This window comes from Mercurialis annua, linkage group LG3 (assembly GCF_937616625.2).
Source record: "Mercurialis annua linkage group LG3, ddMerAnnu1.2, whole genome shotgun sequence".
In the NCBI taxonomy this organism is placed as follows: domain Eukaryota; kingdom Viridiplantae; phylum Streptophyta; class Magnoliopsida; order Malpighiales; family Euphorbiaceae; genus Mercurialis; species Mercurialis annua.
In genome coordinates this window covers 69,193,336-69,211,191 of record NC_065572.1, presented here as the reverse complement: position 1 = coordinate 69,211,191, position 17,856 = coordinate 69,193,336, and the positions used below count along the sequence as shown (strand labels likewise).

At 30.3% G+C, this 17,856-nt stretch overlaps 2 protein-coding genes across 2 annotated transcripts; both read left to right on the top strand.

The window, feature by feature from the left end:
• The first annotated feature begins 1,398 nt into the window (after positions 1–1,398).
• Positions 1,399–6,104, top strand: LOC126671808 (uncharacterized). The gene is made up of 9 exons (XM_056105094.1): positions 1,399–2,585; positions 3,215–3,320; positions 3,967–4,114; positions 4,236–5,078; positions 5,163–5,189; positions 5,236–5,517; positions 5,674–5,736; positions 5,830–6,041; positions 6,089–6,104. The coding sequence occupies exons 3-9, from the start codon at positions 3,971–3,973 to the stop codon at positions 6,102–6,104; spliced, it is 1,587 nt and encodes a 528-aa protein (XP_055961069.1). The 5' UTR covers positions 1,399–2,585; positions 3,215–3,320; positions 3,967–3,970.
• LOC126671807 (uncharacterized) lies at positions 5,174–8,811 on the top strand. Its single transcript, XM_050365610.2, has 12 exons — positions 5,174–5,517; positions 5,674–5,736; positions 5,830–6,177; positions 6,285–6,365; positions 6,499–6,576; positions 6,718–6,798; positions 6,946–7,026; positions 7,115–7,195; positions 7,298–7,440; positions 7,524–7,647; positions 7,753–8,267; positions 8,482–8,811. The coding sequence occupies exons 3-12, from the start codon at positions 6,106–6,108 to the stop codon at positions 8,771–8,773; spliced, it is 1,548 nt and encodes a 515-aa protein (XP_050221567.1). The 5' UTR covers positions 5,174–5,517; positions 5,674–5,736; positions 5,830–6,105; the 3' UTR covers positions 8,774–8,811.
• The last annotated feature ends 9,045 nt before the right edge of the window (positions 8,812–17,856 follow it).

Sequence of the window (17,856 nt, the reverse complement as noted above, 5' to 3'; positions counted from 1 at the left end):
GCATGGTTTATTTTTTTGGTAGAACATATAATTATGCTGCAGAAGCTCGTATTAACGGCTTTGCTTGTCTTGATGTTTCAGGGGTTAGACAAACAATTGGATCCAAAGAACTTACATGTAGGATGTATTTATAATTTCATAGCCTAGTAAAATATATTAACAGTTAGTACAGTAAAAGTTCGAGCTATAATGGAAATGAAAAATGTGGTGCACATGGCAAGCAATTACAGATTAGTTAATAATATATAAAATCTTATAATTCTGAAAAAGAACTATTGTATTTTATAGAAATATGACCTAAAAGTTCATATTCGGTCTATATTTAGTTATTTTTAATTCACTTTCAATTTAATTTACTAAAATCTTATATAGTTTACCATTAGTTTATTTTTGAATTTATAAGTTTATTTTGATAAACTAAATTATTAATAAATTTATTTAATTTTAATTTTATAATAAATTTTATTAAAAATTAAATTAAGTTAGCCCAGTTGATATATGTTCGCATCAGGTTCATATAAGGTTGGTTTTCGGTTTTGTAAACTATCAAATACATTTCACGAAATATTAAATTTATATATTACGCTAAATTTTAAAATTCTCCCGATATAAAATGTCAGTTAAAATTGTAAAGAGCAGTAACACTTATGAAAAATTGAATTCAGGTAGTTCAGATGATAGGTTCACATCAGGTTCACATCAGGTTGATTTTGAGCTATATACTATCAAATACATTTAACTTAAAATAAATATTCAATTTTTATATTACAATAAATCTCAGAATTCTCTCAATATAAAATGTTAGTTAAGATTGTAAAGAGCAGTAAAATAAATTTTATTAAAAATTGAATTAAGTTAATTCAGTTGATATAGGTTCGCATTAGGTTCACATCAGGTTGATTTTTGGTTTTACAAACTGTCAAATACATTTCACTTAAAAGAGATATTCAATTTGTATATTATACTAAATCTCAAAATTCTCTCAATATAAAATGCCTGTTATGATTGTAAATAGCAGTAAGACAAATTTTATTAAAAATTAAATTAAGGTAGTTTAGTTGATATAGGTTCACATCAGGTTCACATAAGGTCCACGTCAGATAGATTTTCATTTTATAAATTTATTTTTAATAATATAAATTATTAATAAATTTATTTTAAAACTATAATCAGCTTATTAAGAATTTAGTTTAGTTTGCTCACACAAATTTAATAACACCAATTAATTACCTTATTATGATGCATAAAAAATGGTGTAGGTGACATCCTTCTTTGACTACATGTACATAGATGTTTGTAATCAGGATATTCATTTCTAGTGCCCACAGTTCATTCATTGTTACCATTAACCCAATTTTTAGAATTGGTCGATTCCAGCGATTGATATTTATGCTTTACAAAAATTAATTATTAAAAATAGAGTACAGAAGATGAAACTAAAGAAACCATAATTTCTTTCTTTCTCCGATTATTCACCAATCCCCAACCACTAAATTCTTTGCTTTTCCATTTGAAATGAAAAGAAATTAGATCTGGACATATTGATTTTGATATAATCACCTGTTCACCAATCATTCATCATTTTTCATACTCTACACCCGATACTTTGCTATTTCTCCTACTCCCATTCTTCACCATTTCATTAATGTTAACAGGCTTTCTTAAAATTAACATCCATATCAAACTTCGGCATTATGCCTTACGCGCCTTCTCAACCGATTCAATAACAGCGGCGCGTCATATTTTCCATTCATATATTTCAATCCTTCCAACACTTCTCTTATTCAAGGTCTCCTTTCAGTCGCTGATCTTAACAGTCAAAATCTTTATCATTCCGGAATCAACCGGCGAACCGATTCGATGATATCAGATTGCCAAGGAATTGACTATTTTCATCAACTGAACTGTCCAATCATTAGCGCGATGACACCATCCGCGATAGTCCTGTTGCCGGTCGTCGGAGATAAGCAGCCGTCTTTGGCAGTCGTCGGAGCACAGACTGAATGAAAACCGTCGTTGAGCTAGAAGAAAGTGAAATTAATTGAGATTAGATGATGGTTTCCTGAATTTGGAGAGTTAGGACAGATCTTAATGAGTATTGAGGGTAAATAGGTACTAAAATTATATTGAGGTAGATATGCAAACAACTTTTAAAAAAAGAGAGATTACTGCAAGAAAAAAAATTGTGAGTCACTAACATAAACTTTTTGAGTTTTGAGTGATTTGGTGTAATTTTCTCAATTTAATTGGTCCTTATGCCGTAACAGATCAGCCGTCAATAAGGTGGACCCAGATGCTCAATCTGGCCCATTTTATTTGAGGAAATGACGCGCTGTACCCCTTTTTTTCAAAATTTTCCACATATGCCCTCTCAACTTTTAGGGTTTCATGCGTACGCTTTTTTTAATTCTTTGTTTCCACAATTACGCCTTTTTTTTAGCCATTCTTTAGCCGTCTCTTTTCTTTTTTCTCCGTTTGATTTCACCGTTTTCTTCGCCTGATTTTCTTTTTCCGGCTGAATCATCCCCTCTTCCATTTCTGTTTTAGTCTGATCTCTGATACATGCTTCAATCTCTAATCTAAAGGTAAAATACTTGATTTAGGTATTTGAATTTCTTTTTTCTAATTATCGTTTCTCGATTTTTTTTATTTTAATTTATGGGTTCTCTTCGTGTTTTTTGATTTATTTGTAAAATCAGTACATAAACTTATCGAATGCCATGATTTTACTTCTTTTGTGTTTCTGGATTTTGTCATTTGATTATTTAGTTTTATTGTTTTTTTTTCATTTTTCTCAATATTCTGTATTCAATTTTGTAGTGTGTGATTATGGTGGCTATTTAGGTTCAGGTTGATTTTCCTGTTCAAGAATTTGGTGGAGTCTTTATTTTTATTTATCTAAAACCTAGTTTTTAATGTTTGAAGCTTATTTGATTTTAGGATTGTGTATTTATTCATGCAACTGTCAATTTTTTAATGATATGTATCTAATTTTAGGTTTTCCAGAATTTTTATTTGGTTTTTAATGATTGGTAGACTGATTGTATTATTTGCAGATATGATGGAATTTTATCTTACTATGAACATTGTTGTTTTTCATTTTTATTTTTGTTACCTGTTTGATTTATTTTATCAGACTACACTTTTATTTGCTGTAATTTTTTTCACTTTGTTTATTTTTCTCATTTGTGTTTTTTATTTATCATGTTTTTAGGAAAATTTGTGAATTTGCTTTGTTGACGTGACGCAACCGTTTGTTATCAGCAGAAGTTTTTTTGGTGCTGTTGTGAAACAAGGAATTGACGGTTTTTGGTGTCTAAGTAAGTTTTTTATTTGATCACTAAAGGTTGTGCTTGAACAGTTTTTTTTTGTTTTTAATTAGTGTTTTTGTTATTTAAATGATTAGTAGTATATTTTGTTTTTGATGCTGTTTTTTAATCCTGCTTCATTAATTTCAAACTTTAAAATGTGTTTTTTTCATTTTTTTCTCATTTTATTAAAAGTATTTTCAGATTTTTTGTTTGCCAGATGTTATATTCTTAATCTAATTTCATTGTTTATTTGTAATTTTATGTTTTTATGTTCAATTTTGTTTTGTTATGTAACATTCTTCCTTACATTACATTTTTTTACTATAGGTATTTCAAAAAGGGTATTTTATGTATCTGGCTTAACAGTTGTTTGACTGTATATTGACAGTTGTTTGACATTAGGTTAAGATTAAATTGACAGTATATAAGCATGTTTTTTTTCATATTTTTCCTTATGTATATTATAAGTGAATATATTTAACATATTTTATATGGAATGTGTTAGGTTTTTAACTTATTAATATAGGAATTTTAAAGTAAACTGTTTTTTGATGCCTTTGTTTTTGGTGATGTCCTTACTTGCTTTATGATCCAAATTTCACAATTAGTATGATAGAAGTTATTGACTCTTTAGATTATTGGCAATATATTTCAGGAAAATGGTATTAAAGTCAGTGTCTAAACATAATAAAAAAGTCACACCAAGGAAAGATGAAGTCAGTGCGAAAAGGAAAGATGGAAATCGTGCTGGTTTAAGAAGTAATTCGAAGAAAACACTTACTGATATTGATAATCAGCCTAAGGTCAGTGTTTTTTTGTAATAAAATATGCTGCAAATATGATTTTGTATGTTTAGTTTACAAATAATTGAGCATTGTGTGATTGATTATTTGTATATGTTTTTATGTTGGTTTTTTTCTTCAGATTTGGCAATATGCTATACCTGTTGATGAATGGTTTGTAGCAAAAGTGCAAACTACTTTAAATCATGATCCCATTTTAAAGTTAAAAACCAAATTGAATGATGTTGAGTTAGATTTGTTTAGAAAGAGTCCCTTTGGTTATTTTCTTGATATGCCAGTTTTTAAGGTGCAAACACAAGTTTTGCATTTCCTTTTATTGAGGTTGCTTAACCAACCGAATGCAAATGAATTGTGGTTTAATATTGGGGGAGTGAGACTGAAATTTGGGATTGATGAGTTTGCCTTAGTTACAGGTTTGAAATGTCATGGAGATATTAGTAAACTTAGGTTTAGAAACACATCTGATGGGATCTTTGACAAATATTTTAAGGACCTTAGTTGTTTTAATAAGCAAGCCTTAGAGGATTTTTTTGTCACTAGGAGATGGTCTAGTCCGGAAGATGGAGTTAAAATAGCAATTTTGTATTTTCTTGATGTGTTTCTATTTTCGTCTCAAAACGTAAAACGTGTTTCCATAGTCAACCTTAACATAATTGAGTCAAGTGAGTGCAATGAATTTCCATGGGGACTGGATTGTTTTAATTGTGGGATAGATGATTTAAAAGATAAGTTGAAAGGGAAAAGTAAGCAATATGAAGAAGAAGGTAAAACCCCGTTTTATCGGCTGGCTGTTTTCATTTATGCCTTGCAATGTTGGTTCTATGAATGTTGCCCTGTCGCGGTCAATAACCTTGCAATTTTGGAGAATGGTGATGCTATCCCGAGAATTTTGAGATGGAAAGTTGACGATAATCCTGGCGTTGCGGAATTAGAGAAGCCTTTCTTCTCTTTGAGTGGAAAACAGGTTAGTGTTGTCTTTTTTAAAAAATAAAAATTATACAATCTATATTTTCTTATTTTTTGTTTTTTTCTCTTTTTCATTGTTCAGATGAAGTTGAGGAAAATCACTCCTTCTGTTGAGGAGATGAAAAAGTTGGACTTATCTCATTTTTTTTATCAAGGGAAAGGATAAGAAGAAGGAGGTGAGCGAGAATTTATCTGATTCAGAAGATGATAAAGCTGAGTATCAAGGTGGTGAGGCATCATCTTCAGCTTTACCAAAGAAAAGATTGCATCTTGATCATTTTGAGAAAGAGCTGCAGACGGTGGTTTCTTCTCAAAATAAAATTGTGGAAGATTTGAACTGCTTTAAAGATTATGTGACTCTTCAGTTTACTAATCTTTTTAAAGTTCTTGATTCAATCAAGAAGAGCTCAAATGTAATTGAAGAGCAGACAAACTTGGTAAGTAATTTTTTTGTTAAATTTTGCAATCTACTTTTGAACTACTACTGATATACCTTTAAACTACTTGCATTTCACATCTAAACTACTTATGATATGCTTAATTTAACTAGTATTTATTTACTGATTTTTTCTCTTTTTTGTTTATTTTAACAGCATAATGGAGCTTCAATTAGTGATAATGGGTCTGATGACAAGGAGGAGGATATATTGTTTAAGGTAAAATAATTAAGCTATTATGTATTTGTATCAATTTTTTAAGCAACATAGTGATGTACTAATATGAAACGACAAACTTATATTATTATATAGGTGATCAATCGCAATATTGTTCAACCTATTGTGGAAAAAAAGAACAATTTGGCGGAGGATGATACGGCAGTAGAGAATAAAAAGGAGGTTGAGCAACAAGATCAAACTAATTTATCTCAAGTTGATGAAGCAGCAAATGAGTTTGATAAAGTTTCTAGTGATGAAGTTGAGCCTGAAATCGTAAAGGCTGCAGAATGCAACATTGATAAGACGTTAAAGGATGCACAATGCAACATCGATACTATTTTAAAGGATGTAGAATGCGATATCGATGAAATGGATGCTGCCACTTTTGACGAAATTATTTCTTCTGCTACAATTGCAGTTGAGAAAATAAAATCGCAAAAGGTACCTTATATGCAATTTATGTAATTTTTTTAGTATACATCTGGTAGCTTGTTAGTTGTTTTTTTTTTGTTATTTCTTTATATTTTTGTATATTTCAATCCTTGCAGAAAGCTATGGCATGTTCATCTAGTGACAATAGAAATCATCCTGAAATTATCGCTGCAGCTATGTGTCTAGATGCTTTTGAGGTACTTTACTTTTATTTTTTTTATCATGTGTTGTTTTTTTACTAAATAGGTTATTATTGGTTGCTTAGCACTTTATTAAGTTTTTTAGTAGTTGTTTAATATATATTTTTATTAAATTTTTTTCTCGTTTTAGATTGCTGAGAACAAGGGTGGTTGTTCAAATCCAAACCTTGAAGCTGTTAATGTTTCAAATACTTTATCATCTGCCTCGGTATTTGTTTATAAATTTAGTATATTTTTTATCATGTGTTTTTTTACTAAAGCAGTTTATTATTGGCTGCTTAGCAATTTTTTATGTTTTTCTTAGGAGTTGTTTAATATCTGTTTTTGTTAAATTTTTGTCTCGTTTTAGAATTTTGAGAACAAGGGTGCTTGTTCAAATCGAAGCCTTGAAGCTGTTGGTGTTGTTTCAAAGACTTTATCCTCTTCTTCGGTATTTTTTGAAAAATTTAATATATTTTTTTCATCATGTGTTGTTTTTTTTACTAAAACAGTTTATTATTGGTTGCTTAGCAGTTTATTATGTTTTCCTTAGTAGTTGTTTAATATCTGTTTTTGTTAATTTTTTGTCCTTTTTTAGAATTTTGAGAACAAGGGTGCTTGTTCAAATCGAAGCCTTGAAGCTGTTGGTGTTGTTTCAAAGACTTTATCCTCTGCTTCGGTATTTTTTGAGAAATTTAATATATTTTTTCCCTTTGTTGGTTACTTAATTATTAATTATTACATGTATCATTTTTTTTCTCTTTTAGAATACTGAGTGCACGTCTGCTCATGAACATCCGAGTCATGTATTGGCTGAGACTGTTTCAGAGTCATTACCCTCAAATTTGGTATTTTTTTATTTTAATTTTGTTAATTTTATTTATTTTGTTGCTTGTCAGTTTGTTTTTTTATTTATTGATTCTTTAAATTGTTTGTTTTTGCCTCTTTAGAACGCCAACCTCGTTCATGCAAATCTGACTGCTGTAGTACATGATGCTGCTCCGGTTTTAAATGATATTGATGCATCATTTGATTTTTGCAAGCAAATTGAGTTTGATTTATGGCTTGGAAAAGGATTTAAAGAGAAAAACAGGTAAACATATTTTTATCTATAAATTTGTTTTTGCAAAATATATTTGTGACTTATTTTAATAATGTTATTTTTTATTTTTTTAGGTACAAGCATTATTCTCCTGAGGACAATGAGATTGCACCTCCCTTTGAGATGTATGTTGATCAAATAAGCAAAAAAACATGGTTCTCTTTTCTGAACTACAGTGGTCTGCCTTTATCATGTTCTGTGAGTTTTTTTACTACTCTTACTTTTAGTAAATAAAACTAATTTACTACTAATTTACTTGTAATTTACTGATAAGTTATTTGCAATTTTAATTTATATTTTCAGCATATCGACGTGCTGTTTTATTTTTTGAGGGAGAAGCAAAAGTCGAGGCCTAATGTGAGATGCACCACTGCTGATAATATCTTTGATAGACGCATGCAAAGTTTGTATGCTTCATATTTGTCGACTTCTGATGCTGAAAAGTTTTTGAAAGGGGACGCTTTGATTTTTGATTATATGCGGGGTAAGAAGATTCTTATGGGTACTCCTTGGAGTGAAGTTGACGACGTTTTATTTCCTATTCATGTGGGAAATAGTTGGCATTGGATATTGGCGCGTTTATCGTTCAAGGATAGGTGCATTTATATATACAACTCTAAAAAGTCACCTATTCTCAACCGAACGGCGGCTGAAGTGGTTATGGGGTATTGTGTCCTGATTCCAAGGTTGTTAGTCATGGGTAATTTACTATCGTCTATCAAAGCTATTGATTTGTCTTCTCCTGCTTATGTTGGGAAAACCAAATTTGAACCTTTTTCTTTGTCTCAAGTTGATGGCTTACCAACACAATCTGACAGGTAAATATTTATGTTTGTGTTTTTCATTCATTCATTTATTTCTCTTTTAATGCATATGAATGAGTAGCGTTCTCTCCTAAATTTGATTAAATGTTCTGGTTACATTTTATTATGCGTTGTTTATGTTATGGCTGTGTTTATGATATTGTAATTTGATTTTTTTCTTTTTGTGATACAATTTGGTGATTATATTATGTTTCTTCTTTATATGTAGTGATTGTGGTGTATTCGTGGCTGCATTTGCTGAGTATATCATCGAAGGGAGGAAGGTGCCTTTGCGTATCTCGATTGAAAATATGAGGTCTAGATATTGTACTTTGTTGTATGCTCACGCACTGTCAAAGCAACCACCAATGGAGGAAACCATTACTCAAGCTGCACCAATTGTAGAAGAAGGACGAGGGAAAAGGAAGAAGATCAAAGCAGAGATTAAAGACATTGGAGCTGAATCAAAGGTTGAACAAGGCAGGGGGAAAAGGAAGATTATCAAAATAGAGAATAAGTGATTTTTTAATATGAATTATGATACTTTGATACTTTGTCTAAAAAATGAAGTTTGTTGGATTTTTTCTTTCTATTATGTTATGATCAGATCTTTATACTCTTAAGTTTAAATTTTTATATATTTTCACATCTTATGAAATATTTATGATTCTAGTTTATTGAGCTACCAAAAAGCTGCTCATGAGCTACCATAAAGCTGCTTGAATTTGTAGGTGCTCATGAGCTACCATAAAGCTGCTTAGATTTTTTTATAATTGTACAATAAATTTATTTTTTAATTTGAATTTGATGATCTGATCAGAATGTATCTAATAAATATTTAATATAGTAGCTTACTTATGAAAAGAAGTCCATTTTTTTAAAATAAAGACTTATCATAAGGTAAATTTAAACCTTTTCCAAGACCTGATACTAATGAGCTACTAATGAGCTACTAATTAGCTGACCAAAAGCTACTTAAATAATACTTATAGCGAAAACCATAGTCATGTGTTTTTCATACGATTTTACTTGTAATTCATTAATTGCTATCTTTAAATAAAAATAAAAAAACATAAGATATTTTTAAAATGTGTATTTATTGAATAATAATTTCATATTCTTGTTTGAATTTGAATCATAAAATCATAATGTATTTAAAAAAAATCAAATAACTAAAGAATTACAATCAATTTTTTTTTGGGGCATTTTGGCACGTTTTCCTGTTGTGTCCGTAAACTCCGCACCTGCTGCATTTGTTCTGATTTGTAGATTCGCATGGTCCTTTAATTCTCCTCTTCTTTGGTCTTCCTGACTTGGTTTTTCCATGTGGCGGCAGGACTATTTTCTCTGTAACATTTGTTGGTATGCTAGGCAAGTTTTGATTGTCAACTGGATATACTATCCCTTCATAAGTTTTTAACATCATTTCTTTTCCAAAGTATTCTGAACAGTACCTATAAGGCTCTTGGTGTAGCTCTTTTAGTAACGCCATGGCATGTGGACAAGGAAGTTTGTCCATTTGAAATCTTCTACAAGTACAAGTTTTTTCTTTCAAATCTACTGTGAATATCAGGTCATGTTCATAAACCGTACTTAGTTGATCAGTTGATTTTGATACCTGCAATTCAAGATCAGTTACGATTAATGTTTAAAATTACAAAAAATCTATTTAAAAGTCACAACTAAGCTACTGTCAAGCTACAAAAATCCAAACTGGACACTCATTTTATCATAAACAGCAACAATTAATTAAAGCCGACACATGTTAATGAACACAAAAGAAACAAATATAAAATAAGGGCATACACCAAAATGCACACACATTTTATTAGGATATATAACAAGTAAATCTGACCTTCATTTTCAGCGAATCAATGTAGTTTTCATGTAGCATGTTTTCAGCTCTTTTTGAAACGCTTGTGAAGGTTGACATGGCTGAGAACCTATTTGTATATGTCCATTCTTGAACCAATGCTCGTAGGTACTCTAACAGAGGTGTTATTGGTAATTCCCTTGCACCTCTAATTTTTGCATTCAAAGATTCTGCCACATTTGCTGTCATCATCAAATGTCTATTGTTTGTAATATGTGCCCTCGCCCATTTTGGATACCCCACTTTTTCTAGATACGGCCTTATACGCGCATCCATCTCATCAATTTCAGCCATGTAAAATTCAAATTTATCTTTAGTGTATGCCCTTGCTGCTTTGAAAAATGTTTTTCTGAAATCTTTTGATTTCTTCCTGAAATTTGTTTTGAGGTTGTTGTACAAATGAAAGGTGCATATTCCATGGCTAACTTCAGGATATACCTTTCCAATTGCATTTTTGATGCTCTCATGCCGATCCGAAATAATACACATTCCCTCCCTCAATCCAAATGCCTCTCTTAAATTTTGAATAAACCATTCCCATGATTCATTATTTTCAGAATCTGCCACTGAAAACGCTAAGGGGAAAATTTTGCCGTTTCCATCTTGTGTACTTGCTGAGAGCAGTGTTCCACCATAAGCTGACTTTAGAAATGTGCCATCAACTGCTACCAAAGGCATACACGAAGTCCACCCTTTTATTGAAGCATCTAAAGCCATGAACACGTAGAGAAAGTTGTTGTCTTCTGTAGTTTGTAATCTCACAAATGATCCTGGATTTGCAATTTGTAGGAGATATAAATAAGACGGCAGCTTTCCAAATGAATCATCGGCTCTTCCTCTTATTTTTTCAAGAGCCATCTCCTTTGATCTATAAGCTTTTGTATAGTTGATGTTTACACCGTAGTCTTCTTTCATGTCCCTCAATATATCTCCCGGCGTGTAAACTGTTTTTAAACTCAGAAATTTTGACTTAATGCACTCTCCAATGATTGCTGATGTTGCTTGCCTTTGGTTGCTTGTTCTTGATTCTAATGGGCAAATATGAACATTGTTCAACTTCCTTATCATGAACATGCTTGTGTTTCTTTTTCTTGAAGCTCTTAATTTCCAATCACATCTCTCATCCCAACAATCTAAGAAAAACTGTCTTCTACATGACTTCTTCACCTTATATTGGAAGTGATTCTTTATCGCGTAGAAGCTCATAACCGTGCTCAAAGTTTCTTTGTCTTTGTAAATCTGCCCTTGATCAATTTCTGGATGTTTTCTATTCGATATCACATTCGCATCATCAAACTTGCTCTCTATCTCTTCGTCCTCGCCATCAAAGTCATTACTCGCATAGTTTGCGCAAAGGACTGCCTCTGAAATGCTACCGTCTGCTTCTCCATTAAATGACATCATTTCTGACGTAGTTTTTGAGCTTGAGGCAGCAGCTGTATGAATGCTTCTGATTTGGGTATTAGTCAATAATAAAGTCGAATCAAAGAAGTTGACGTCCCTTTGACTTTTGGCAAATGATATGCACAATGGATACTTTGTGCAATCTCCATCTTTTTTTTTGAGCTCTTTGTAAAAGAATAAAGTAGCATTATCTTGTATCTTCAAAGGTGGATATCCGTTCTTCACTTGGTACTTGACTTCTATTTCAGTAGCTCTCTGGTTGCTTTCCAGTTGATTATTTAGTTTCTGTAGTAAACTGATGTAGTCACATTCATCCGGCAAAACCATTCCAGTAACATCAAAATTGATGTAGTCCATACTCTGATTCCACTCTCCATTATAATGAATGAATACTGGAATATTTTCCATGTACTAAACAAAAAAACAAAAACAAAAAAAATCAAAATATGCTTTGAACTTATTCCTAATAATATTTAACCATGACAGTAAATTTAAAATGCCATAAACTTAATTTGCACACATTGCAGAGATAATTAATAGAGTTATAAACAACTATATTCAAACAGATCAATCATAATTTTATATAGAGAATTCTTATTTTGTATTTGTCTAAATCTTTTAATGAAAAACGTTCTTATATAGTGCCAAATATAATTGCACAGTTATAACCTAGAAATCGATTCAAAAATTGCATAAAATAAAACTCATTCATCATAATTGTAATTTATTTCAAAGAAAAACCTAAAAAATTTCAGATCTCTCTAAATAGAATGGAAACTAAAACAGAGATATTATAATTTGTTATTACAAAATTGAATTTAATGAAAAATTATTAAGACATTAATGTAGTAATTGATTAAATTTGAATCACGTACCTGAATTAGATGAGAGATTGAATGCTTGAAGTCAGACAAATACTTGAATATACGGGACAAATCTGATTAATTATTCAATTATCTGAAATTTTTGGAGAAATCAGCAGAAATCGGAACAATTTTGGAGATTAGCTGTTTTATCTTCAACTTTAATTTTTGAATAACCTAATTTTTATTGATTTGAAGAAGAAACTGCCGTTGTTCATCGGAGAAGATGGAGATATTTAACGGTATTAGAGTCTGTTATGGTGAAAGGCATATTTGCTATCTTTTAAACAAAAAAGGCGTATATGTGCTAAAGTTTTAATGGAAGAGTGTTTATGAAAAGTCCAAGCCCAATTCAAGCATATATGAACAAAGCCCATTTTATTTCTGCCACCAGCCCATGTGCATCATCAAACTTGTATATGTCCTCATGCCTATGTAGTAACTAGAGACCTTTTTTTTTTTTTTAACAGAGATAGATATATATAAGAGTAAATTACAATTAGCAAAAAAATTAAAAACCAAAAGAAGAAAAGTAATATTAAACAGAACTATATGTAGCTTTGGTTGTCTGAGCCCATTGATGTGCCATGATATTTTCCTTCCTCGGAATGTATCGGAAAATTGTTGAAGTGAAGGATCGTTTAAGATGCCAAATATCTTCACAAATACCCTGCAAAAGCGCTGAATTATATGAATTTGAATTAATATAATTGGATACTTGGATTGCATCTCCTTCAAATATACAATTTTTCCATCCCTGAAGGGTAGCCCAATTCATTGCTTCTCGTAACGCCAAGCATTCTAAAATCCCAGGGTCCCATATATGACGGAATACTGCGGAGAACTTTTGGATGCGGGAATAATGAGAATTAATGGCCACAACTCCAATACATCCAAAACGTTTGTTAGAATTTACCGCCGCATCATAAGAAAGTTTAATGTATCCGTCCGGAATGATAAAATTTTGTCCTTCAGGATAATTGTGAGATTCGTGATGCTGTGATTTACGGTTTGTGGACATAAGAGCGTTTGCATCATGAAATTGTTGGCATTCTTGAGTAACTAGAGACCATAAGATTGGAGATTTAAAACCAAGGGGAATTATTCAATTATTTTCCCTAAAACCATTGTATAATTTGGAGTCAAGCTACATGACATTTTAGTTTAAAAAAAACTAAAAATAATAATAAATAATATGTTATTCAATCTAAAAAATTATATCATTTAATTTAATTTTTTTCTTAAAAAAGTCAAGCAATATAAAAAATAGCCGAACTACATATCATTAAATAAAAAAAATAACATAATCCAATTGAATTGAATTTCTGATTCTGCCACTACATACAAATTTAACAATTTGAAAATGAAAATACATAAGTGTTTTTTTTATGAAAGTGACGATTCCATTTAAATAATAAATTTTAATTTTTGTTCTGAATTCAATATCTATATTTAGGAACGTTCGAAAATCAAAATCGATTACGTGAAAGCTAAACTAAAATAGAACATATTTAGTTGTAAGCAGGGGCGGAACTACGCTTAGGCTCGGGTAGGCTCGAGCCCGAGCTGCCGTCGGAAAGTGAAAGAATCGGACCGGAAATCTGAAGCCGTAGAGATATGGAAGCTTTTGAGCCATGGCTGAAGAAAAGTGCAGCAGCCCTAAGAAGAAGAAGATGAACATGCGCTGCAAATTTCTTTTTTTAGGTTTTAAAAGAACCGAACGACATCGTTCAGTTCTTTTTTTTAAACTGTTCTAGAAGGCCGAAAACGACAATCATTTTGGTCTTCATTTAATCAAAAAAATAAAGGGCCAAACGATGCCGTTTGGCCCCAAGCTAATAACCGTACCCAGAAGAATGAAGGAAATTAAGCCTACCCTACCCCACTTGGCCACTAGTAACCATCAGCTCTCATTTTAATTTTGTATTATTTTTTAATTAATTTCATCAATTCCTTTATTAAATCCATTAATTTTCTATCTACACCTACTTTTCAATATTTCTAATCTAATTTCCAAATTTTCCAATCCAATTCTATAAAATCAAACAATCTCCAAATTTGAATAAGTATTTTTTTTTCAAATTTTATTTGTGTAAATTAATTTAATCTACATATTTATAATATTGTAGAATAATTATATTGATATTATTTTTGTAGGATTGAAAAATCGAAGAATTGGTTAGGAACTTAGAGTAAAACAAAACAATTAAGTATTTTTTTATTATAGTCGTTTTATTTTGTTGATAAATAATTGATGAATTTTATTATTTGAATATTTTTGTGAATTTTTTTTAAAATTATTTGATAAAAACTAATTAAAATAATACAATTTAGGTTATGGATAAATTTATTATTAGAACACCAAAAAATGTCAACTCTTGTGATTGAGATGATAATTTGGGTATTTTGTTGGAAGAAAAAAGAGTATGTGTTGAGTTTGATTCTGCAAATTTGTGAATATTTACGACGAGCCCATTTTACAACGCTTTCAATATATGCAGACGCGAAAAATACAGTTGTCTTACCGTGATCGAAACTAATATAAAAATTTATTATAATAGTCTATTCTACAACACTTTCAAGTTATGCAGACGCGGAGTACTATTTTTTTTATTAATATAAATTTTATATAAATAAATTTATATATTATTAATTGCATGTTATTTAGCCCGGACTGAAAACAATTCCTGGTTCCGTCACTGGTTGTAAGGTCCATTAAATGGATCACTGAACATTCTGGCTCATGTCTCTCAAGTACACCGATCCTTTAAACATATAATTCAAGTAGTGGTGGGTTAGGCATACAGGAAATGATAAAGTGGGCACTTAACAAGTACTTATCGTTACCATCGTACGTAGGGCTTCGGGGGAGACATACAATACAGAATTAATTAACGAATGTAACTAACAACAATGAGCTTTTCTTCGATGTGGGACTGGGTTGTATTGTACAAAACAAAAAACATGGCATGTGATGACTAGAAATTAATAGTGGATGATCGGTACGTTCATTACCAGACCAATTGAAACCACTGAAGGTGTTGTCAGTTGCTATTACACTAGTGCAACTTTTGCTTGTTAAAATAACCTATAAAATTTACACTGATCATGAGAAATTAACGTTGTTTTTAGACTCCAAACTCGTTTTGTTTTTTTAAAAATGATTTTCTGTGATAAATTGGAAATTAGAGGAGTGATTAGAGGAGCAATCGCAAAGCATGTGGCAGACAAATAGAGGAAAAAGACGTAACTAGGTAGAGAGTAGAGAGGGACTTGAACCAAACCAAGAGATTCATTAGCCACCATATAACTCAAAACCTCATCACATCCACCACATCATCACCTTCGACTCCATATGACCAAGACATTTCATAAGGGTTATTTTTTAGACTAGCACAAATAGGGAGATTAAAGTTATTAGGGCATCTCCAACTCAACTCTAAAAAAGAATTGAATCCCAATATTTAAAATCGAATAACTCCAACCCAACTCTAAAAATTCACTTTTTAAAAAAAAAAATTGAATAATAAATTCTACATACGGAGTTTTACTATTCAAAACTCTATAAGAATTAATTTGTAATTTTTTATTTTTACAAGTTACTTGTTTAATTCATTGGCTTTAATTTATACAATTATATCCTTTGAAAAAAATTAATATATTTAAATATTATAATTTATATTTTTATTATAATATTTTTTACGACTTTTAATAAAATTAAATAATTAATTAAATAATAAAAAATCACATATACTATAAATTAATAATATATAAAATTAATATTTTTTTTAATAAATAATACAAACAATTATAAAAATAACAACAATAAAAATAAAAATTAACAATACTACTACTACTACTACTACGTATAATAATAATAATAATAATATTAATAATAATAATAATAATAATAATAATAAAACTATATGTTTTACTATTAATAAAAATTATATGTTTTTTATTCTAGGATGAATATGTAAAAAAAAAATCAATTTGACTTAAGTTATTAATATAATAAAATAGTGTAGTTTTAAAATATTATTTTAGAGTTAGAGATATAGTTTGTGATTGGAGAAAAAACGTATTTAGAGTTAGAGATAAAGTTAGTGGTCGGAGAAAAATTTACTCTATCTCTAAAATATAGAGTTTCAAATTTAGAGTAAGTTGGAGATGGCCTTAGGCATTAAGCGGCAATATTTCAAATCCATTATTAAAGCCTGATTTGAAAACAAATTTTAATGAAATGGTGACTTTGGCGACTAAAGTCCTTGGGCTGTGCGGAGCCAGAACAATTTGTTAAGTGGAACCCAAAGCCAAGTTTGCCTAAAGCCAAAATGACATTGTTTTGGCTTAAGTCAAGACGACGTCGTTTTGGCTCTGCTTATTAAAAAAATAAATCAAAACGACGTCGTTTTAGTTTAAACCAAAACAACGGCATTTTGACTTTATGTGTGAAAAAAAATTAACCTAAAAGAAGACTCGGACATTTTATATAAACTTCAACAGCGGCCAGTAGCGTTGCTAGAATTTGAATTTAGGGGGTGGATATTTTTTAGGCAGACAATATAGCATTTTATTAATTTTATTAGTATATTTTTCTTTGATAATCACAAAATATATTGTAAAACATATATTAAAATTACTTACCCTTATAAAATTATTATAAATAATTCAATAAATATAATTTTGTATAATTATCACACCAATTTTATAAGTTAATTAGTTTATAACAAATGAAAAGAGTTTTAAAAAAATTATATTATAAATAAACTATTGGAATATAAAAAATAGTATTATCCTAGTTTTTTATATGGGTTTATTGTATCTATATGGACCTATATTTTCTAACTAAAAGACACATGCTAATATTTTATAAGTAAGATAAATAAGTTTTAATTAAAAAAACACGTTAACAATTAACTCTTTTCTTAATTTTTAAATGTAAAACCTATACAACCATTTTCTCCAACTTATGGGATGGCTGCAATTAGGGTAGATTTAGGATATACATGAAACTAGTTTTTCAATTTTCCAAAATACTTGACAGAACAGGGCGGAGTAGCTAATCTCATGTTACCATCTAAAGAAACTTACGGATTGAGACAGGGCACGCCGACAGGATGAGATGGGGTAGTTATGGAGTAGGGAACCGGTCTCCTCTCGTGATGCTTCGGTCCAGTGGGCGGTCGCACCAGTATACATGTGCCACTGTCCTCTGGTTAAAACAAGACTCCAATCTCAAACAGTTAGCAAGTAAGTAGAGATATAAGCATATTATAATAATAATCGATCCGATTAGTTTTTCTACATAATAAAATTTTATTTGTTACATATTTAAAAGGACTAAGATCCTTTACCCAGGCAGAAAGCAAACCATGTTTGTAAAAATGAATTCGCACCATAAAAAGTTTATTTGGGGTGATAAAAACAAACAAATTCATAGATAGAATTTTTGGCCGTAGTA